Source organism: Zalophus californianus, chromosome 10 (assembly GCF_009762305.2).
Source record: "Zalophus californianus isolate mZalCal1 chromosome 10, mZalCal1.pri.v2, whole genome shotgun sequence".
Taxonomy (NCBI): domain Eukaryota; kingdom Metazoa; phylum Chordata; class Mammalia; order Carnivora; family Otariidae; genus Zalophus; species Zalophus californianus.
The window spans coordinates 47,552,421-47,577,223 of record NC_045604.1 but is presented as its reverse complement, the minus strand read 5'-3'; the positions used below and the strand labels follow the sequence as shown (position 1 = coordinate 47,577,223).

General features: G+C 38.7%; 1 protein-coding gene across 4 annotated transcripts in view; it reads right to left on the bottom strand.

Annotated features, from left to right (window-relative positions):
• Positions 1 to 244: 244 nt before the first annotated feature.
• PLA2G4A (phospholipase A2 group IVA) overlaps positions 245 to 24,803 on the bottom strand; it is a 169,771-nt gene continuing 145,212 nt past the window's right edge. For 3 of the 4 annotated variants that reach the window (XM_027613902.2, XM_027613901.2, XM_027613903.2), the window contains 3 exons: positions 10,820 to 11,015; positions 9,174 to 9,331; positions 256 to 868 (listed from right to left, as the gene is read on the bottom strand). In XM_027613902.2, the coding sequence (XP_027469703.1) occupies positions 737 to 868; positions 9,174 to 9,331; positions 10,820 to 11,015 (486 nt within the window). In that variant the 3' untranslated portion in view covers positions 256 to 736. Of the gene's footprint in view, positions 869 to 9,173; positions 9,332 to 10,819; positions 11,016 to 24,803 lie in introns of all 4 variants that reach the window. The other variant, XM_027613899.2, reaches the window with a different exon arrangement.

Below are 24,803 nucleotides of genomic sequence, written 5' to 3'. Positions count from 1 at the left end.
ATAATCTCAAAGTAAAATGTTAAACTAGAAGAGGTTACATTTTTTTTTCTATTTGCTGAATAAAGATATAGTGTTTGTTCAAGAAATGACACATGCTTTCTCCTTTAAGAAGAATAACCATGATTTAAAATGATAAGTTTCACATTACCATTTAGGATTAACAATTTTTGTGTTTGAAAGCTATGACTCTGAGAATCTTTCATAGCTACACTGCAATACTCCATTAAAAATAAGCAAAGACTCAGTTATCTCATGCTAATTGCATATTGATGTATTTATTTCATATATGTATACATGTGTATATAAATAAAAAATAGTGTTGTCTCATGGTATGAATAAATCCAGTCAGTGAATAACATTTACACACAATGCAAAGTCGTACTTATTGAGACTGAACTGTTAAATATTCTAAAAAGAAAACATTTTTTTAAAAAAGAGGACACATAAAATAGCTGGTGAGGAATGTCTAAAATTATAATATATATCCCTACATTTGCATCAGGAAATCTATACTGACAGAAAATGTAGCTGAGTATATTTTTACATAATCACATCATCTATCAACCTAACAGATTTATAACAGTATTATTCTCATGCAGCTAAATAACTGCAACTTCGAGTATCAGCCAGTCTCTTGTGATCAGTACTAATATCTGTATTATGCTTTTAAATCCAGTCATAATGGGATTTCAAACTGCCTCAGCATCAGAAATTGCTTCCCTTTCCACTACACAAACTACGCTGCGGGTTTGCTTAGAAACTCTTTGTTGAAGAATCGTCTTGCTTCAACATTACTAAGGGAAACAGAGCAGCGAGATGGATTCTGTCTTCTGTATTCAATGCTTTCAACTATGGCGTTCTTTATCACCTGCAAATAGAGGGAAAAGATGTATAATTAGTATTGCTCTAAACTCATGTAAACATTCGTTTGGTCAAAACAAAAATCTAGTTGATCTTTTTATTATAGTTTTCTTTTTGAAATAGAGAGAGAGAAACCTCGGAGTCATGGATGTGTATATTTAAATCCAACATCCCACCGTTATACTCGTATTAAGCTCATGTCCAGAGCTTAATTTATCTTTATTCTGGTTTTCAATGGGGAGGTGATAAGAGGGAAGAAATAAGTAACTACTAAATGTAGAATTTATGTTCTTTACAGTGAGTGGACAAGCAGGAATGAGGGACCACAACGGAGTAGCAGACTTTCTTTAAGCCTAATGAGAAAAGAAGGCATCGCCGAAGAATTGCCCTGCTTTCTCACCTAAACAAATACAGTTGTAAAACATAGATGTCCTCTATCTAGAAAATACCACACTTTGTGATTTTATTGATGATGACTTTTTTATTCAGAATAATTTTCACATATACTCAAATTAATGGTGACTACAACTTCTAAGATTGCTATTCCAATTATATTTTCTTCTGGTATGAAGTTAACCTAGTTAAGAACTTCTGGAAAGAAGACAAGATTTGGAATTTGGTTAAAGCAGTTGTTGCAGAGCAATGGGTATGGGCTTTGGAAGAGAGGCCTGTATATTAATCTTTTCTCTGTTGCTTATTTGGAACCCTTTCAAAATCAGAAAGACTCCACTCCCTAGGACAGGACATAGGATTTCATCTTCACCAATGAGCTACAAGTTTGAGGGCACAGAAGAAAATCACAGCGACTATTTTACAATTCCCTTCATTCTCTACTCCAGGGATTGTTAAACAACATTAAGGTATTATCTGCATGTGTTTCAGCCCTCTGCCCTACTTGGCAAGTCCGAGCAGCTTAGGACCCAAGGCGCCCTCCCACTCAGAGCTAGAGTGGCCCACTTGGCCTTGGAGATATGTAGAGGGGTTTTCCCCTGTCCACATCCAGTGTGACTGGGCCAGCCAGGTTCAATGCTTGGAGGAGAGAGACACGTGACCTGGGGGGTGCTAACACGCAACTAATATTCTGTGACTTTATGTCGGACCTGAGGGGCAGGCCCGTCTAATTCTCTAACAGTAACTTTAAACAACAAACAGTTGTATTCTGGAAAGAGGGATTTATCACAGACATGTGACATCTTGATTTGCTTTATGACTTTTGAATTATACAGAGAGAATATGTATAATAAAACATAGTATCATACCTGTATGTATCTATATTGTCTTATGGGCTCAAACGTTACTGAGTCTTTTAAGTAAAGCAGGTATTTGCTGACCCCATTTTTCCCATGAGTAAGGGAAACATAATGAATTCTATGCTGACAGAAGAGGCTTCAGGCCTCTGAAGGAGACCCTGACCCAGGACCTCCAGGCACAATCACTTCTTGGCTATGTGAGGTCAAGGAGAATCCTTGAACCTGTTTCGGTCTTCTTTAAATTGGGAATAATAATAATACTAACCTTGGTTTTTGTGGGGATTTATATACAGTATTTTGTATAATACCCAGCACCTCGGAAACATTCCATAACTAGCATCTATTTATTGTTGTTATTTTTAAACTGACCATATGTGTGAAAATGCAGGAGCTTTAATTTGGATACGAGGCTGTCAAGTTTAATAGAAATAAACACACAGTGTATATCCAATTGTGGGCTTATTATATAGTAAAAGTCAGCAAATCAATTCTGCTATGAAATGTGTCCTACTACATCTTTTTTTTTTTTTTTTTTTTAGGATTTTATTTATTTATTTGAGAGAGAGAGCAAGCGAGCAAGTGAGCAGGGCTCAATCCCAGGACCCTGGGACCATGACCTGAGCCGAAGGCAGAAGCTTAACCAACTGAGCCACCCAGGTGCCCCCCTACTACATATTCTTTTAATAATCTCCCTGCTTTGGGGGCGCCTAGGTGGCTCAGTCCTTAGGCATCTGCCTTCGGCTCAGGTCATGGTCCCAGGGTCCTGGGAACAAGCCCCGCATCGGGCTCCCTGCTCAGCGGAGAGCCTGCTTCTCCCTCTTCCACTCCCCCTGCTTGTGTTCCCTCTCTCACTGTCTCTCTCTCTGTCAAATAAATAAAAATCTTTAAAAAAAAAAAAATCTCCCTGCTTTCTAGACAGTATGTCAGCAAGTTTTCATTTGGTGTCTCCTTCACCATACCAGCACAAGACACAGGAACCCTCACTGCAGAGAAATATCCAAGTCAAATAAAAATCAACTCTTTGTTTTCCAAATACCTTAAAAGCTTTAAAAAAAAAAAAACCACAGGGAAATTATATTAATAATGACTGCTGTCAATTCCTTTATAATTAATTCATAAGCACAAAAAAATCAGCAATATCAATACCATGAACTAGTGGATTTCTCATAAGTGGGCCTTGGCAGGTGTTTCTAGTAAACAGGCCATTCTTATGAAGGAAAACGAATATTTACATTTATTAACTCTGAAAACCCCAAATCATATGCAATTAGAATGTGCAAGTTGTACCACTAGGTGGCATATTAACACTATGAAACCATTGCCCCAATTTTTCAGATTGCTGCAGAACACAGCCATTGGTTGTGATTTACAATTCTATGATATAAACAGAAGAGGCTAAACTCAATCCTACATCAGTGCTAAATCCAAACCTCCTGTCATGACACACGGTACAGTTCCATATCCAAAGAAGAAATCCGCCATCTTTGAATCTTCCTAGTTTTTAAATGTTATTAGGTGTAATCTTCATCAGTGTTTATATCTAATTTCCTCTTTCATCCCCCCTTAAATTCGTTGAGATTCTAAATCTTTCCCTTCTGTGGTATCCTACAACACCCCTCCTCTCTCAAACTTCTCCACACCCCCTGCCCCTCCCTAAGTATGACTGACCCACGTCATCCTTAATGGGTGCCCTTCAATAGCCTCCTAATTGTTGATCCAGACTCTTTAAATCTACAGCAAGAAAGGCAGAGAATAGGGTGCCTGGGTGGCTCAGTCGTTAAGGCTTAAGCGTCTGCCTTCGGCTCAGGTCATGATCCCAGCGTCGTGGGATCGAGCACCACATCAGGCTCCCTGCTCGGCGGGAAGCCTGCTTCTCCCTCTCCCACTCCCCTTGCTTGTGTTCCCTCTCTCGCTGTGTATCTTTCTGTCAAATAAATAAAAATCAGAAAGGAAGAAAAGAAATAAGAAAAGAAAAGAGAAGAAAAGAAAAAAGAAAAGAAAGAAAGGCAGAGAATAAGAAAAGGAAACATAAAATGTGAACTTCTCCCAAGCAACCCACAAGCAAACACTTAATTCCCACAATAGAAAATTAAAAATGGGGCGCCTGGGTGGCTCAGCTGGTTAAGCGACTGCCTTCGGCTCAGGTCATGATCCTGGAGTCCCGGGATCGAGTCCCGCATCGGCCTCCTTGCTCAGGAGTGAGTCGGCTTCTCCCTCGGACCCTCCCCTCTCTCATGCTCTCTCTCTCTATCTCATTCCCTCTCTCAAATAAATAAATAAAATCTTAAAATAAAAATAAAAAAGAAAATTAAAAATGACCCCAACGAGGAAGTTACCATATATTTTGAAAGAGAAATAAAAATTACAGATATAGAAGAATACAAGAAGATATTCTGGTCTTAAAATTGCTACGAATCTGCCAGCAAATGTCTGCCTCTCCAATAAAAACTGAAATGTCACAAAAGCAGGGGCCTTATTAGTCTTGTCAGTTTTGATCGCAGCACTTAGAACACAGAAGGGGAACCATAAGTATTTGTAAAAGTAATGAATGCACAGGAGGTTGAGTTCAACAAAGTTTAACTCATGGAGACAATGAGATGCATGAAAGGGCAGGCAGACTCTAAGTGCAGTGCAGGCACAGGGCATTCTCAAAGAAAGACGATCCTGTAAAAGGGCTGAAGGTGGGAGATCATGGCATGTGTAGGAAGCATCTGGGCACTGGCCTGGCTGGAATGTAGATTGTGTTTGGGAAATAGTAGGAAATAAGGCTGCTTGAGAAACAGATGGTTCAAAAGTGGGAAAGAGTGAGGAAAAAACATGCGACCCCATCCTGGCTCCCCACATGACTGTGTGACCTCCAGCCATCTGCCTCCATTACCCTTGACTCAGTTTCTTCACATATAAATAAAGATACCTACCTCAGAGGCTAGTTTTGAGTGTTATATAGTTGAGGGGAAAATATCTAGCTTATGTTAGACATTCAAAACTTTTTTCATTTTCTTTTGTACATGTTTGTATCCTTAGTTACTAAAACAGTGACTGACACAGTACTCAATAAATATGTGTTGAATTAATGAATAAAAGATGGAAAGAGATTATAGGCAGCATTAAAGGTAGATGAATTTGGGCCTTACATATTAGGCCATGATATATAATAAGCTTCTAAGTTACTTTTAAAAGATAAAAAAATTAACTCTACCTAAATGCTATTATGATGATGAAATAGCAATAAATTAAGCATTAAGTACCAGTACTTCTGGATATATACTTTTCCTCATTTAATTATTTTTTAGAGGGAAAGAAAGCACAAGCAGGGGTGGGGGAAGGGTAGCAGGGGAGGAAGAGAGAGAATCTTAAGCAGGCTTCACACCCAGCGTGGAGCCCGCTGCGGGGCTCCATCTTACTACCCTGAGATCACGACCTGAGCTGAAATCAAGAGTCGGATGCTTAACCGACTGAAGCACCCCGGGGCCCCACTTTCCCTCATTTTAATTAGCATCTAGTATTTAACACTTTATAGAACTGTTTGAGAAGGGATTTTAGAAGCTCATTGTTATGCACCGTTGGCATATATTGAATAAATTGACACATCACCTGTTCTTAGAATATGCCTGCTGATTTAATAAATTGAATGAGTGAGACTGAGTAGCAGTACATTTTCCTGTGAGCACTGAATCAACAAGGTCCTGGGAAAGGAACTCTCAGAGCCACATTCTCTCCAGATTAAACTGGTGATTTATGAGGAGAGCATGTAGCCACAATCCATTCCCACTCTATGTGGTCAGAGATCCTGCCTCCAACCGACAGACCTGCATTCTAACATTTGCTATCCCTTCTTCCTATCACATCGAACTCTGCAACAATTTCAGCTAACAAGTCAATAGCATTTTAAAAACCATTCACTAAAATTTTATTACATATTTTAGGTCCCAGGCCTTGTGATGAATGTCTCTGGAGGATATAAAAGGTAAATAAGGCAAGTTATTGTTTTTAAAGGGTTTAAAATTTGTAAGTAAAAGCAGAAGACAATATGAACACTGATCATAATTATTACTATCATATTAGTTGCTTCAATTCATTAGGTGTCTCTTACATGCCAAGCCCTTAAATTATATTATTTTACTTAATCGACACCCTGGTCCTGTAAGATATGCATCACTGTTTCCCCTTACAAACCAGGAAAGGAAAACTTGGAAAAGTGAGCCAACGTATGTGAGGTCACTCAGCCAATGAGGGTTTAAACACTCAGTTTGGTCGGACTCCAAAGCTTCTGTGTTTCCCGCATACCACATGTCTACTGGTATAAGTCACTCTATGTTTCTATGTTAAGTTTCTTAAAAAAAAACAAAAAAACACCAGCAACCCCCCCCCCCCCAAATTAAATGCCATCATTGTAAAAGGACTGAGGCAATGTTCAGTGAGAAAGAATTTGGGAGGGCTGAGTAAGTGCCGAACCTGCTGCTAATGAGAAACCCAGGCTGCTGTCATGGAGCAGAAACAGAGCAAAAGTTCTCTAACGATGAATGGGAATTTAGGTTCAGCCAAGCAGGCCAGCTAGGACCTCTGGGGAAAATAAACCAACAGAAGCATACAGCTGTCGGAGACAGGGTGGTCTTTTCAGAATAAAAAGTTAAGCCAGAATGTTAATTGAAGATGAAAATTTGCCTTAAGCCACAGCAGTCATGGCCACAAATGTGAAAACCACTTTCCCTGGAGTTGGCAGTCGGGGAGGGGTCTGCATTAGAAGAGTTTCTATTCCCAGGGTCCACAGTTTGCAAGCAGCTCTGACAGCCTGTGGCAAGTAATTATGTGCTGCATTGCTGAAGTGTGAATTAGTAAGCTACTCTATTCAAATGGTGTGGGAATGAGTGATTTAGCTAATGACTGAGCCTAATGAGCTCTCCAGCATTCTACCTTGGCAGTTTTGTTGGTCTTCATTTATCATCACTTACCAAGAAGCTTTGATTCTGATAAAATACATTTTCTTGGTTAAAAGTGAGGGGTCAGGAGGGGTAATCAAAAAAGAGACACAATGTCAGTGAACACTGGAATTCCTACCTCGGTATGAAATGTACACGCATGCAGACAAACACACACACACACACACACACACGAATCACTTGAACACAAGTCTCAATGGTCATATAATTTAAGAGAAAGCTTACATTCATTCATGCCATCTCCAACCCCCAAAATTTACTGCCTAGGCTATTACCCGTATAGACTTGTCTATATTATTAATTCTGGGCATTTGCAAAGGTCTTGGAGTATATCCATCCTGGTATAGGATATAGACACACACAGGTAAGGTTCCCATTTATAGAGCAGCTTCTGACTGTTCATACGTCACCTGATGATTCACTATTCTGAGAGGTGCTGTTACACCTGTTTTAGAGATGAGGCAACTGAGGCCCAAAAAGTTTAAGTAGCTTATTCAAAGTCACACAGGTGGCCCATCTGAGATCTAAATGAGATATAAAGCCCATGACCTTGCTTCTACACACTATGCCAGAGAAGTTTTTGGAAGCAATTAAATCCTGCTTTATTAATTAATGTTTGATGAGCGGTTTGTCAGGAAAGTTATTTTGGAATTCAGTCTTTTTTTGCTTAGGCTTTTACTTTTTCATCTATGTGTCAAACAAACTACTTTGAAGAATATATAAATAAAACTATATCTTTCTTTATAGCAAACAGCTTAGCAGGTTTTATATAAACCAGAACTGAAAAACAATGAGAAAAATGTAGTTGTTTAAGTTACAGATACAGATATCTATCCATTCACACTCATCTACAATATACACAGACATACTTATAAATATATATATATATGTATGTATGTGTATCCTTTTATTTTTCCAAGCCCAAGAGGGTATTTATATATTCCTACAGTCCATTTTTTTTTCCATTTGAGGACAACTGATCAAGTTTAATATATTTCATCCCAAGGAATACATTGTTTTGAGTTTGTTAGTTTCACACTAGAAATAGGATTGTTCTGCCATTACCCCTTGGTTCTCTTTTGACAGCATGGGGTTTTATTAAACACAACTCTATCTTGAGAATGTCTGTTTAAATCATAGCTTAAAATACTGATTTTCTCTTAATCCAGCATATGGATTTCAGATGACTGATTGTAAGATAAAAGAAAAAAGATAAAATATATTTAGAAAACTAATCCCATATACACAGAACCCTCATTTATATACTGTGCTTTCTTTTGCACCATTTGCAAGGTATCCAAAAAGATTGGCAAATCAGATACAACACTTTTCCCTCCCCAATTAATTTCTTTCTTTTTCTTTTACTCTTTTCTTTTTTAATGTGCAAAATCCAGCTAGGCTAATGAACTTGGGCTTTCACAATGGATAATAATTTGTCAGACACTGTGATTTGGAACTACAAGCCAACATGATTCCAGTTACACAACAGTGTTCTTAAATGGTGAGTTAGAGATCACAGAACTTCACATGGTCAAGGAATCTTCGCCGCAGATATACTGGGGTTAGGGATGACCTAAGTGAAGAGAATGACTCGTTTCTGAAGTTCCTAACACAAAGCGTACTTGATATCTCATGAGCTAAAAATGGGAAGGCTGCTACTTTTGGCAACATTCCCAAGATCTACAAAAATAAGAGCATTTAAAAGCATGAGTGTATCTATGAAAACTCATGATATTTTAGCAGATAACTACACTTCTGGTTACATTCACTTTCCTACCTTTATATTTCCTTTTTATCACTTTTCTTCCTACTCATAATTTATTTCTATCAGATGACGAATACACTAGATACTTTGGGAAAGAGGCTGAGTATTAACCAATCCTTCAATCAAATTATCATATAAAATATGGGCTCTGCCAATTTAGAGCGATTACTCTTTATTTGTGATTTTTATAGGGTTCTTCTGGAGAGTAATAAAATAACGTACAAAAAATAAAATGGTACAATTTGGATGATATCATTCATAAACCTTATTTTTATTTTTAATGAATTAAAAAGGTATTGCTATGTTCATGTGATATGGAAGTATGTGACATTGTCAAGGATCACAGGAGATACTTACATCAATGTTGTTCAGGGTATTGAAGCGCATGAGATCATGCAGCCTTTTGAATGCTTGATTTGTATATTGAAAGTTGAAGGTCGAAAATGGTGATTCAGGGTCATCAAAAATATCAAAATCAGCTATCTCTTTCTCTTCTTTAGTTTCTCTCGGAACACCTAAATATTAGAAGAGTCTCAAAGGTTGTGATTTTGAAAACACCAAAATATCTCTAAAACCCAAGAAAGAAAACATACAGATAGCTGTAAACATAACATAGGGAGCCCTCACTGGGGTCATGGGATCTGTAGTATGCACTGTTATGCTCTCACCCATATTCCCTGGGTTGAGATATCCAGGTGTTCTGCCTGGGAAACTTCCGATTGCCCGCATTTGCATCTTTCTACCCCATCCTGCAACAGGCTGTTTTGCTCTCTAGCAGCAGGTTGTAAGTTCTGGTAAATAACACTCTGCCCCAGGCAGCAGTCAACCAAAGACTCTAGGAAGTTAGGATATAAATACCCCAGTTCCCTTGACTCTTGTATGAATGGGAAGGATGATTCTGGAGCATAGTTTCTGTTCCATTTCCTAGGCTTTCCCAAAAGGATCAAATCTTCCTCGTGGTAGTTGGCTTACTAACACATCTTTTGTTGTCTACCTTCATCACTTCCCTACATCCTTAGTAAAATCCCCTAGTCCACTCAAATAAACGGTCTGCACTTGAATTCCTTTCCTGGAATCTGCTTCTGGGGAATCCAAACCAAAACATTATCAAACTGTGTTCATGCCACAGGAATCCCCTACGCAGTCTCTATTTGAGAATTAACAGTGATAGAAAATTCTCTGGGTTTCAAGTACTCCTACTGTTAAATAACTAAAAATACCCACCAATTCTTCCTTCTCTTGTTTTGAAGAATGACTCATAATAACCTCCCTTCCTACTGATCCTTTCTCTGTCTTCCTCCACCATCTGGAAGATCACTTTCTTCTCCATCATCCCATGTCAAATTTGCCATGACTTTCTTTTATATCTTTCCTATCATAACTGAACTTTCTGGTCCAAGGATAATATGATTTTTAGGCCTTAAGCATCCTGCTTGTCAATCTCTAGATCGCCTTTTGTTAATCAATATTTTCCAGGATATAGAAGAATCTACAGACTCTGGATGTAGTAAAACAGGACAACTGTGCCTTGAACTTGATTCTCTTTTTCTACAAAACATAACAAAGCAACCTGAAATTATTATTTATGTTGTACTGCTGGGTTATATTAATCCTGTGGTTACTGAACATTCCCAGAGTTTTTGTATGATTTGTTCTGAAACAAGGGCTCCCTTGCAAGGGTAATTTTCAAAATATTTAATAATCCCTATGGCAAGGGTGCCAATCAATCAGAACAAACATAAGCCCCGGTTTTGGAATAAAGCCCTAGGGATTTTTATTGAGCCAGTTGTTGACATATCAGTTTCTGAATTATGAAGAACTCAGGGAATCTTGGAGTGAGGAAGAGGGCAGTACTTGAGGTCTCAGGATAGTAGCTATTTATCAAGGTAAGGGGAGCATTCAAAATTGTAGTGGCTAGTACCACAAGTGCTGTTATAAACCCACTTAATATCAGTCTTTTACCGGATTTCTACTTTATAGAACATAATTTATTCCCCACATACCTGGAGCCTTGTACTTTCTGAAGTTGATGTTGGCCAGAACAAAGTGGATGATAGTTGGGCAGTCTTTCTCCATATCAGGATTCTTGGGTTTAAAGACATAGCACTCTTTCAGTCCTTCTCGATCAAACACTTGAGGATCAATCTTTGGAAAGGGGAGCTTGTTCATTTTGGCCCACTTTTCTGCAAGCAGAAGTTCCTATGGAGGAGAGGTAAAGATGCATTTGGGAATTTTCAGTTTTCATTTATTCAGTTGGTCTGGCCATCATTCAATGTTCATCAAGTGTTAACTGTGTGCTAGAAATATGCTCCTTGCTAAGATGAATAATGACCCTGTTCTCCAGAAGCTCATTAATTTAAAAAAAATTACAAAAGCACTCTATAAACACACTTGTTAATTTTTGGCATAGGGCTAGCTCTATAGAAGGCATGTGAAAATTTGCTGATGAACTGAACTGAATGAAATTATAGTGATGTAATTGTTATAGGAAGAAAAAAACATTAGGGCCCTGGGTATTTATAAGCCATGTGAACATTTTTTAACCCTTAAGAGTCAAAGAATGATGAAGCAAAATGAGGAACACTCTGGTACTGGAGTTTTACTTGTACCTTCTCAACACAACCAATTAAAATTAGTAAATTTTATGTATACAAAGATATTTGAGTTACTCTGAATCAGCTTTTCTTTTGCATCTGTTTATAAAAAGAATTTAACTTCTGGACTCAGAATGTTATATGTGTAGTGGCCAAGAATGGGCCAGACAGGTAAACCAAGAGTTTAGCTAATGGGCGTGGCAGATTGTGTGATGGTTTCCACATATTAGCTCCCTTCCCGGTAAGAGAATTATACATCCCCAGCAGAATGAGAAGACACCTAAACAGAACGACAGCAGTTGATTTGTAGCTGCTGACATGAAACTTGACCAAGAAAAACATGAATGCTGTTCGCCACTGAGATTTTAGGTTTGTTTCTGCATCAAGGCTGACTAATGCAGTGGGTAAGCACGCGCGCGCGCGCACACACACACACACACACACACACACACACACAGTATTAGATTTAAACAAGAAAGCATAAATTAATATGGAAAGATGCTACAAATACAGCTTGTTTATGTTTATATACAGCTTAAGGGATAGTGAGAAAAATAAGAAGCAGACTCTCAGTGGTAAAAGGGCAGACTCTGGGGCCTGATTGTGTGAGTTCAAATGCAAGCTGTGGGACCATGGGCATGTTTCCTAATGTCTCCACACTCAATAACCTCAAATATAAAATGAGTATGATAATAATAATATATATCTTATGATTGCCAGTAGAATAAAATAATGTCTGTACAGTATTCAGAATGGTCCCGGACACCTATCAATTGCTATACAGAAGTTTGATAAATAAATGTCAATAAAGAGAGGAAGAGAGGTGGAAGGGGAAAAGTAAGGAAAGAAAAGTTAAAAGAAAGAGAGACAGGTACAGAGAAATTCCCATAGAGATGAGGTTTTAGGGAAATGATCATTACAATCTCAAGTTATTTTAACCTACTCTTTGTCATCACATCGATTTATTCAATGATAACCATTAGTTGCAAATCAAAGCTCCATGCTAAGAGGTGGGGATATCACAGTGAGTGAAACTCTTGTCATTACGGGATTTATAGCCTGGTGACTGAAAGATAATAACCAAATAAGTCCTTAGGCTTAAAACCGTAGTAAATGCTATGAAAAAAGTATTCACCATGAGATCTGCAGTATATGTGGACTATTTCTTCAGAGTGTATATTAATTCATTCAACAATTATTACTGAATACCTGCTATGTTCTAGGCATAACTTGGCTGTCTTTGAATCCTTGAAGATCATAAATCAATGGGAAAGACAAATAATAGATATGATGGTACAGTATGATAGAGGCAGAGGATGTGATGGATGTCTCCATGCCTGGGCTGTGCAGTCTGAAAGGCCCACCTCAAACGCAGACACCTTGATTTGCTAGCTGGGTGGTCTGAGACACACTGCGTAGCCACCATAAGTCAACAGGGAAGAAATTATTTTGTGGTGTGTATTTAGTGATATTCCCCTAATGGCACCATGGGAATCCAAAGAACCAACCAACCAACTAACCAAACAGAGACCAGGCTGTTCACTATCCCTGAAATGCTAGGCTCCCAACCCCATTTCACCTACATTCCACCTATTTCTTACTTCTCAGCAACTCTTTTTCTATCACTGTATGTAAAGTTAATATCATTATCTTCCTCAGGACTGATATGAGGATTAAATGAGATAATGTATTTTTAAAAACTCAGTAATTTATATTTAACAATATAATTTATATTTTAAATATTTATATTTAAAACAGCACCTTAAATTTATAGAAAAACATACATTCAACTTTCACTGTTCTTGATGCTTCTGGAATGTTGTGAATTTTATGTTGATCAACTCTCAATGCCATTTACAATAAAAATCTGGGAGAAGAAAGGATTTAATGTATATTAAAGCAGTTGTTGCATAAACTAATAGGCAAAACATGATATTTTACTGAAAAAAATATATTTTATTATATAATATTATATTTATATATATATTCTAGTTTGAAATTTGAGGAAATTTAAGGAAACTTTTATCACTAGCTCCTTTTTTACCTCCTGTTCAGTTGAATTATTCAGTTTATTTCTTGTCTGGCACTTTCACAATTATTCATTCAAGATTATTCAACACCAGAATAAAACCAAAAGTTCATACTGTGGATCAATTGCATGAGAATGAGGCAAAAAAAAAAAGAGGTTTCTAGTGTTTACAAACATGACTCAGGATGACTAACGATGTGTGGATGTGTGGGGAAAGAGGAAAAGGGAACTTCGTGAGGTAAAAGACCAAGCTATTTTTAGATAGATATTTCATGTTGGAATCAGGAAGCAACTGAAACTTTCCCTTTCCCGATATGATCCTCCTGTGGAAAAGGTTAAAAACTGATGACTAGAGAGACGGTGATTACAGGATGGAAAAACTACCTCCATTCTGATGTCTCGTTTCTTTGTAAAGACAGAAACAATGACCCAGACTATGACTAGAGCAGACGAGTTTGAAAGGGGTATTTTAGAAGAATGCCATGAGCAAGAACATTGCTGCTTCATAAATTATGGCAATATGCCTATCATAAGTATCCATTTTGGTTGTTGGACACCTCATATACTTCAGATTTCCACAGACTGACTCATGGTAAATTGCCAGTACCCTTCAAAGCAATACTTTGTAAGATGTACTCATTTTTGAGTACTAAGACACTGTGAAGGATAAGAAAAACAGTCTAAATAACACAGAAATATGTTCAAACTATAGTGTGAGTGGCATATATATGCCACTTTATTTATTTTTATATATGGATAAATATATATCTATATGTATTTTTAAATATATAAATATATATTTATATATAGTAAATTAGCTTTTCTCAAGAGGAAATGAGCTTTTTCTCTGCACACACCTAGGATACAGGCTTTCTATGATGTTTCTCAATATTTACAATCTATTTTTGGATTGAGAAGTGGTATAAGTATAAATATGCATGTAAATACGTAAATAAATTGAATCTTAAAAAAATTATTGAAGCAAGTAATAGAAGATACAATGGATAGAAATTATAATTTAGAATTCAGTATTTTGTGGGTATGGTCATCATCACTTCCAATAAAAAGCATGCTGGTATTGGGTTCCAAGAGCTTTATAATGCAACAGGTGTGAAAATAATTTTGCATATTTAATAATGTGTAGAATTTACATAGCACTTCATAGTTCTTGTTAGTTCCTCACTAAGATGTTACTATACCTTCACAAAAATATGTAGAGAACTTAATGTTGGGTATATCTACTCATCACAAGGCATCTGATCCTTAATGACCAATACAGGTGTAGTGGGTTCAGTGGGGACCCTCCAAAAGATAAGTCCATGCTCTTACCCCCCTACCCAGCCCCAGGACATATGAGGGTGACCTTATTTGGAAGAGGGGTTTTTGCAAATGTAATTAAGCTGAGGGTCTGAAGATGAGATCGTCATGGGTTATCTGAGTGGGCCATAAATCCAATGACAAATATCCTCATTAAGACACACACACAGAAGAGAGGCCATATGGAGCTGGAGGCTGACACTGGAGTTATGTAGCCATAAGCCGAGGAAAGCCTGGAGCTGCCAGAAGCTGGAAAAGGCAAGGACAAATTCTTCTGTAGAGCCTTTGCAGGGAGTGTGGCCCAGAGGAAACCTTGATTTCAATTTCTGGCCTCCAGAACTGTGAGAGAATACATTTCTGTTTGTTTTAATCCACTCCACTTGTGGTAATTTGTGATGGCAGCCCTTGGAAACTAATATTTGAGGTAAATCTGTACATGCTACATTTAGCAACAGGCCGTTCTTTTTTTTTTTTTTTGCCATTTTTTTTTAAAGATTTTATTTATTTATTTCAGAGAGAGAGAGAATGAGAGATAGAAAGCACGAGAGGGAAGAGGGTCAGAGGGAGAAGCAGACTCCCTGCTGAGCAGGAAGCCCGATGTGGGACTCGATCCCGGGACTCCAGGATCATGACCTGAGCCGAAGGCAGTCGCTTAACCAACTGAGCCACCCAGGCGCCCCTAGGCCGTTCTCTTTATCAGCCATAGTGAATCAATGCCCGGAAAGCTAACACTTGGACCATTCGGCCATGATGGTGCGGCAACCCAAAATACAAGTCAGAAGTAAATCATATTGAGAGGCTCTAACACAAGGATCATGCCATAATGTTAACAAATAAATCAGGTTGGTGTGGGAAAATACAATTCTTTTTCTGTTGTGTGTGTGTGTGTGTGTGTGTGTGTGTGTGTGTGTGAGAGAGAGAGAGAGAGAGAGAGAGATTGATGGATTTTGGCCTTGAGTGAAAAACAGAAAGATGAAGTCAATTTAGATACATTACTTCCGTCATTTGTGAAGACTGGCTCATCTCCAATTTTCCTTCGTTCCCTCCTCCTCTTTCCCTTCCCTCATTACCTCCTTCTCTCCTTTTCTCCTTCCTTCTTTCCTTTTATTTTTAAGAAAATGAATCCACTGTTCTGGTTTCTGCTTAATAAGCATTTAAAAGGGCACTGAAAAACTGAGTTAGATTTTATGTCCAATATATGGCAACATAATACAAAATAACATTATTTAGGGCATAATAACTCTAATTTAGTACTCTCCATAAAATTTAGTAAGTCCCCCCCCAAAAAAAAATCTCTAGTGGTAAACTCTGAATTTTCCTATACTCCTTGCTTGCTCCTCACCAGAGCCAAAGCTTTCTTAAAATTGTTGTTTTTTTTTTTTTTCCTAAAATCACAGTCTGTTTCTTTTGCAGACTTGAATAGGAAGACCCTGGCTTATTTTCATGAACACCATGAAAGACACATGCTATTAGAATTCTCCTTGGATGGACACTAATGGCGAAATAAATTTGCATGGCATATATCTAAGCTATTAAAGGGTTAACAAAAAGAAACTTGACAAAATGAAACACAGAGTTGTTTTTCTTAAATCAGTTAACAAGAATATTATTTAGAATCATGGGACGTGGGATGCCTGGGTGGCTCAGTCGTTAAGCATCTGCCTTCGGCTCAGGTCATTATCCCAGGGTCCTGGGATCGAGCCCCGCATCGGGCTCCCTGCTCTGCAGGGAGCCTGCTTCTCCCTCTCCCACTCCCCCTGCTTGTGTTCCCTCTCTTGCTGTGTCTCTCTCTAACACATAAATAAATAAGAATCTTAAAAAAAAAAAAAAAAAAAGAATCAGGAGGCTCTTTATATCCAGACCACTATCAGGGTACGTGCCTACAAATCTAAAAAAAAAAAAAACCCCAAAAACCCCAAAAAACAAAAAAACCCCTCCAGTATTACTCACAGTGACATCATCAGTTTCCAAGGCCAGTTACAACACAGATATATTAAAAACTGTGATTGCTGTTATCAAAAGCCGTGATATCTATCATTCATATCTCCCTGACAAAATCTGAGATTTAACTATTCTTATGAAATGCTTATATCAATAATTGTGAAATAAAGTTTGTGGTTTTAATTTTTGGCCCAGCATTTTTGCTCTGCTCTTTTATTACAAATGGCATCCCTATTTCAGTCTCAAAACCAGAAAATCATTCACTATTTAATCGACTTAATAAAATCCTGTTATTACACTGGAGCTTTTCCCCTCCTCTCAAGGAACTTCATGTAGATTCCTTATCAATTTTTAAACCTTATTATGTCTAAAATAAGTATCCTAAAAACAATAAAAAATAAAATAAGTGTCCTACTTCAGCATTAATACTATAATATTTTTTCATCAATTTAAAAATTACATTTGGGGGTGCCTGGGTGGCTCAGCTGGTTAAGTGACTGAGAAAGTCGGTTAAGAGGGAAAGTGACATGAAAGTTGGAAATAGAGCATTGTTAAAAAATTCTTTCATATTCACATACAGACATACCATGCTGTGTCCATAATTATATTTAAAAAATATTTAACGACATGGGAAAATGCTCACAGTATAATTTTAAGTAGAAAGAAGCAGAATGCGAGAGGGGTGGAGCAAGATGGCGGAGGAGTAGGAGACCTGGATTTCGTCTGGTCTCAGGAATTCAGCTGGATAGGGATCAAAGCATTCTGAACACCTAGGAACTCAACAGGAGATCGAAGAAAAGAATAGCAACAACTCTCTGAACAGAAAAGCGACCACTTTCTGGAAGGTAGAATGTGCAGAGAAGTGAATCCGAGGCAATATTCGGGAGGATAGACAGCGGGGGAGGGGGCCTCCGTCGGCCGCTTCTGGCAAGTGATAGAGCCATGGAGCACAAAATCGGACCTTTTAGAAGTCGGCTCCGCTGAGGGACGTCACTCCAGTGGCTAAGCGGGGAGTGGAAACCTCGTGGGACAGTGTGGTCTCAGGACCCTCGGGGTCACAGAAAGACCAGGGGTGCCTGAGTGCGGCAGAGCTCCCAGGTATCAGAGGAGGGAAGCTGGCTGCAGAGACGGAGCTGTGGCATGGGCTCTCAGCTCGGGGTTGCCATAAACTGTGATCGGCGAAACAGGTGGGCCACTGCTCCTCCAGCAGGGACCCAACAAGCGGCAGATCCGGGGAGACTCCCCTTCCTCCCCCGGGAGGAGCGGCGCGGGAGCGCACCGCAGGGATCTACTGGGTTTGGAGATTCTACACGGGGTCGGGTGCCAGAGATAGAAACGCTCGATCACAGGCCGGGTGAGCATGGAGTGCGGCCAGAGACCGGGGAGACGGGAGTGACTGCTTCTCTCTGGGGGCGCACCGAGGGGTGGGGCCCCAAGTTCTCGGCTCCTCCGGGGCGGAGATTGGGAGGCCACCATTTTCACTCTCGTCCTCCAACGCTGTATGGAAAGCTTGCAGGGAACAAGAGCTCCCGAGAGCAAACCCAAGCAGATTGTGTAGCCCAGACCGGCAAGGGCGGAGCAATTCCACCTCCGGCAAAGACATTTGGGAACCACGGCAACAGGCCCCTCCCCCAGAAGATCAGCACGAACAGCCAGCCAAGACCAAGTTTATCGATCAATGAGAACGGCAGAACTCCAGCACTAGGAGAATACTGCACATAGAATTCATGGCTTTTTTTTACCATGATTCATTAGTCTTTCAAAGTTAATTTTTTAAACTGTTTTCTTTTTTTGAGTTTTTCTTTTTCCCTTTTTCAAACAACATCTTATCAATCCCTTGTTTAAAAAAGCATTCTTATTTTTCATTTTTAGAGTCACATTCTATCCCTTCATGGTAGTTACCCTTATTTTTGGCATATATATGTATGTTGTTCTCTCTTTAAAATTTTGAGATACAGTTTCTTCTAACATATCAAAATATACCCTAAATCTCTAGTGTATGGCTTTGTTCTAGTCTCCTGCCTGATCAAATTCTCTCCCTTTTTTTTCCTTCTTTCTTTTTTTAATCCTCTTCTTTCTTTTTTCAAGCACCTTATCAATTCCTTTTTTTTAAAACTTTTTATAATGCTCATCTTTACAGTCATATTCCCTCCCTTCACTGTATCAACCCTTATTTTGTACATATATAAGTCTTTCTTTCTTTAAAATTTTGAGAGGCACTTTCTTCTAACAGACTAAAATACACCCAAAATCTAGTGTGTGGCACTGATCTATGCACTACCCCGATCATATGTGATCATGTTCTGTTTTCTTTTTGTTTTGTTCTGTTTTTATCTTTCTCTTTTTTTTTCTTTTTATTCTTTCTTTCCCTTTCTTTTCCCCTGGTTTCAGGTCTTTTCTCATTTATTTAGAGTATATTTTCTGGGGATGTTGTTAACCTGTTAGCATTTTGTCCTCTCATTCATCTATTCTCCTCTGGACAAAATGACAAGACAAAAGAAATCACCTCAACAAAAAGAACAAGAGGTAGTACCGTCAGCCAGGGATGTACTCAATACGGACATTAGTACGATGTCGGACCTAGAGCTCAGAATCATGACTTTAAAGATACTAGCTGGGCTTGAAAAAAGCATGGAAGTTATTAGAGAAACCCTTTCTGGAGAAATAAAAGAACTAAAATCTAACCAAGTCAAAATCAAAAAGGCTATTAATGAGGTGCAATCAAAAATGGGGTCACTAACTGCTAGGATAAATGAGGCAGAAGAGAGAAACAGCGATATAGAAGACCAAATGATGGAAAATAAAGAGGCTGAGAAAAAGAGAGAGATAAACAACTACAGGATCACGAGGGCAGAATTCGAGAGATAAGCGATACGATAAGATGAAACAACATTAGAATAATTGGGATCCTGGAAGAAGAAGAGAGAGAGAGAGGGGCAGAAGGTATATTGGAGCAAATAATAGCTGAGAACTTCCCTAATGTGAGGAAGGAAACAGGCATCAAAATCCAGGAGGCACAGAGAACTCCTCTCAAAATCAATAAAAATAGGTCCACACCCCGACACTAATAGTAAAACTTATGAGTCTCAGAGACAAAGAGAAAATCCTGAAAGCAGCTCGGGAGTAGAGATATGTAACCTACAATGGTAGAAACATTAGATTGGCAACAGACCTATCCACAGAGACCTGGCAGGCTAGAAAGGACTGGCGTGATATCTTCAGAGCACTAAACGAGAAAAATATGCAGCCAAGAATACTATATCCAGCTAGGCTGTCATTGAAAATTGAAGGAGAGATAAAAAGCTTCCAGGACATACAAAAACTAAAGGAATTTGCAAACACGAAACCAGCCCTCCAAGAAATATTGAAAGGGGTCCTCTAAGCAAAGAGAGAGCCTAAAAGCAGCATAGATCACAAAGGAACACAGACAATATACAGTATCAGTCACCTTACAGGCAATACAATGGCACTGAATTCATACCTTTCAATAGTTACCCTGAATGTAAATGGGCTAAATGCCCCAATCAAAAGACACAGGCTATCAGATTGGATTAAAAAACAAGACCCATCGATATGCTGTCTACAAGAGACTCACTTTAGACCCAAAGACACCCCCAGATTGAAAGTGAGGGGGTAGAAAACCATTTACCATGCTAATGGACACCAGGAGAAAGCTGGGGTGGCAATCCTTATATCAGACAAATTAGATTTAAACCAAAGACTGTAATAAGAGATGAAGAAGGACACTATATCCTACTTAAAGGGTCTATCCAACAAGAAGATCTAACAGTTGTAAATATTTATGCCGATAACATGAGAGCAGCCAATTGTATAAGCCAATTAATAACAAAAGCAAAGAAACACATTGACAACAATACAATAATAGTGGGGAATTTTAACACCCCCTGACTGAAATGGACAGATCATCTAAGCAAAAGATCGACAAGGAAATAATGACTTTAAACGACACACTGGACCAAATGGACTTCACAGACATATTCAGAACAGTCCATCCCAAAGCAACGGAATACACATTCTTCTCTAGTGCCCATGGAACATTCTCCAGAAGAGATCACATCCTAGGTCACAATCAGGTCTCAACCGGTACCAAAAGATTGGGATTATTGCCTGCATATTTTCAGACCACAATGCTTTGAAACTTGAACTCAATCACAAGAGGAAAGTCGGTACGAACTCAAATACATGGAGGCTAAAGAGCATCCTACTAAAGAATGAATGGGTCAACCAGAAAATTAAAGAAGAATTAAAAAAATTCATGGAAATCAATGAAAATGGAAACAAAACTGTTCAAAATCTTTGGGATGCAGCAAAGGCAGCCCTAAGAGGAAAGTATATAGCAATAAAAGCCTTTCTCAAGAAACAAGAAAGGTCTCAAATACACAACCTAACCCTACACCTAAAGGAGCTGGAGAAAAAACAGCAAATAAAGCCTAAACCCAGCAGGAGAAGAGAAATAATAAAGATCAGAGCAGAAATCAATGAACTAGAAACCAAAAGAACAGTAGAACAGATCAACAAAACTAGGAGCTGGTTCTTTGCAAGAATTAACAAGATTGATAAATCCCTGGCCAGACTTATCAAAAAGAAAAGAGAAATGACCCAAATCAACAAAATCATGAATGAAAGAGGAGAGATCACAACCAACATCAAAGAAATACAAACAATTATAAGAACATATTATGAGCAACTCTATGCCAGCAAATTAGATAACCTGGAAAAAATGGATGCATTCCACAGATGTATCAACTACCAAAATTGAACCAGGAAGAAACAGAAAACATGAACAGACCTATAACCACTAAGGACATTGAAGCAGTCATCAAAAATCTCTGAACAAACCAAAGCCCAGGGCCAGATGGCTTCCCAGGGGAATTCTACCAAACATTTAAAGAAGAATTAATACCTATTCTCCTGAAACTGTTCCAAAAAATACAAATGGAAGGAAACCTTCCAAACTCGTTTTATGAGGCCACCATTACCTTGATCCCCAAACCAGACAAAGACCCCATCAAAAGGAGAATTACACACCAATATCCTTGATGAACATGGATGCAAAAATTCTCATCAAAATACTAGCCAATAGGATCCAACAGTACATTAAAAGGATTCTTCACCATGACCAAGTGGGATTGATCCCTGGGCTGCAAGGTTGGTTCAACATCCACAAATCAATCAACGTGATACAATACATTAACAAAAGAAAGAACAAGAATCCTATGATCCTCTCAATAGATGCAGAAAAAGCATTTGACAAAGTACAGCACCCTTTCTTGATCAAAACTCTTCAGAGTATAGGGATAGAGGGTACATACCTCAATATCATAAAAGCCAGCTATGAAAAACCTACAGCAAATATCACTCTCAGTGGGGAAAAGCTAGAGCTTCCCCCTGAGGTCAGGAATGTGGCTGGGATGTCCACTATCACTACTGCTATTTAACATAGCATTAGAAGTCCTAGCCACAGCAACCAGACAACAAAAAGAAATCAAAAGCATCCAAATTGGCAAAGAGGAAGTCAAACTCTCACTCTTTGCAGGTGATATGATACTTATGTGGAAAATCCAAAAGACTCCACCCCAAAACTGCTAGAACTCATACAGGAATTCAGTAAAGTGGCAGGATATAAAATCAATGCACAGAAATCAGTGGCATTCCTATACACCAACAACAAGACAGAAGAGAGAGAAATTAAGGAGTCGATCCCATTTACAATTGCACCCAAAACCGTAAGATACCTAGGAATAAATCTAACCAAAGAGGCAAAGGATCTGCACTCAGAAAACTATAAAATACTCATGAAAGAAATTGAGGAAGACACAAAGAAATGGAAAAATGTTGCATGCTCATGGATTGGAAGAACCAACATTGTGAAGATGTCAATGCTACCTAGAGCAATCTACACATTCAATGCAATCCCCATCAAAATACCATCCACTTTTTTCAAGGAAATGGAACAAATAATCCTAAAATTTGTATGGAACCCGAAGAGACCCTGAACAGCCAGAGGAATGTTGAAAAAGAAAAGCACAGCTGGCGGCATCACAATTCCGGACTTCCAGCTCTATTACAAAGCTGTCATCATCAAGACAGTGTGGTACTGGCACAAAAACAGACACATAGATCAATGGAACAGAACAGAGAGCCCAGAAATGGACCCTCAACTCTATGGTCAACTCATCTTTGACAAAGCAGGAAAGAATGTCCAATGGCAAAAAGACAGTCTCTTCAACAAATGGTGTTGGGAAAATTGGACAGCCACGTGCCGAAGAATGAAACTGGACCATTTCCTTACACCACACACAAAAATAGACTCCAAATGGTTGAAAGACTTAGATGTGAGACAGGAGTCCATCAAAATCCTACAGGAGAACACAGGCAGCAACCTCTTCGACCTCAGCCACAGAAACTTCTTCCTAGAAACATCGCCAAAGGCAAGGGAAGCAAGGGCAAGAATGAACTATTGGGATTTCATCAAGATAAAAAGCTTTTGCACAGCAAAAGAAACAGTCCACAAAAACAAAAGATAACCGACAGAATGGGAGAAAATATTTGCAAATGACCTATCAGATAAAGGGCTAGTATCCAAAATCTATAAAGAACTCATCGAACTCAACACCCAAGGAACAAATAATCCAATCAAGAAATGGGCAGAAGACATGAACAGACATTTTTCCAAAGAAGACATCCAAATGGCCAACAGACACATGAAAAATTGCTCAACGTCGCTCGGCATCAGGGAAATCCAAATCAAAACCTCAATGAGATACCACCTCACACCCGTCAGAATGGCTAAAATTAACAAGTCAGGTAACGACAGATGTTGGCCGGGATGCGGAGAAAGGGGAACCCTCCTACACTGTTGGTGGGAATGCAAGCTGGTGCACCCACTCTGGAAAACAGTATGGAGGTTCCTCAAAAAGTTGAAAATAGAGCTACCATACAATCCAGCAATTGCACTAGTGGGTATTTACCCCAACGATACAAATGTAGGGATTCGAAGTGGTACGTGCACCCCAATGTTTATAGCAGCAATGTCCACAATAGCCAAACTGTGGAAAGAGTCAAGATGTTCATCGACAGATGAATGGATAAAGAAGAAGTGGTATATATACACAATGGAATATTATGCAGCCATCAAAAGGAATGAGATCTTGCCAGTTGCAATGATGTGGATGGAACTGGAGGGTGTTATGCTGAGTGAAATAAGTCAATCAGAGAAAGACATGTATCATATGACCTCACTGATATGAGGAATTCTTAATCTCAGGAAACAAACTGAGGGTTGCTGGAGTGGTGGGGGGTGGGAGGGATGGGGTGGCTGGGTGATAGACTTTGGGGAGGTTATGTGCTATGGTGAGCGCTGTGAATTGTGCAAGTCTGTTGAATCACAGATCTGTACCTTTGAAACAAATAATGCAATATATGTTAAGAAAAAAAAAGAAGATAGCAGGAGGGGAAGAATGAAGGGGAGTAAATCAGAGGGGGAGATGAACCATGAGAGGCGATGGACTCTGAAAAACAAACTGAGGGTTCTAGAGGGGATGGGGTGGGGGGATGGGTTAGCCTGGTGATGGGTATTAAAGAGGGCACGTTCTGAGTGGAGCACTGGGTATTATGCACAAACAATGAATCATGGAACACTACATCAAAAACTAATGATGTAATGTATGGTTATTAACTTAACAATAAAAAAATTAAAGAGAAAGTAAAAAAAAGAAAAAGCCAAATGGAAAGCAATACAATCCTGGTGTACACACAGACACAGACACACACAGACACACACAGACACACACACACAGACACACACACAGTTACACACACACAGATACACACACACACAGACACAAACACACAGACACACAGATACACAGACACACACACACACAGAGACAGACACACACACAGACACACACACAGACACACACACTCACACACATAGACACACACACAGAAGGAAGACTAAAGGAAAGCAGTAAAATACTAGCAATTGTTTATGAAAAACAGAAATGATATATATTCCAAATTTCTAAATTTTTTTTTACAATAAGTATATATTCTTTTTAACTAGGAATAATGAATCAAAGT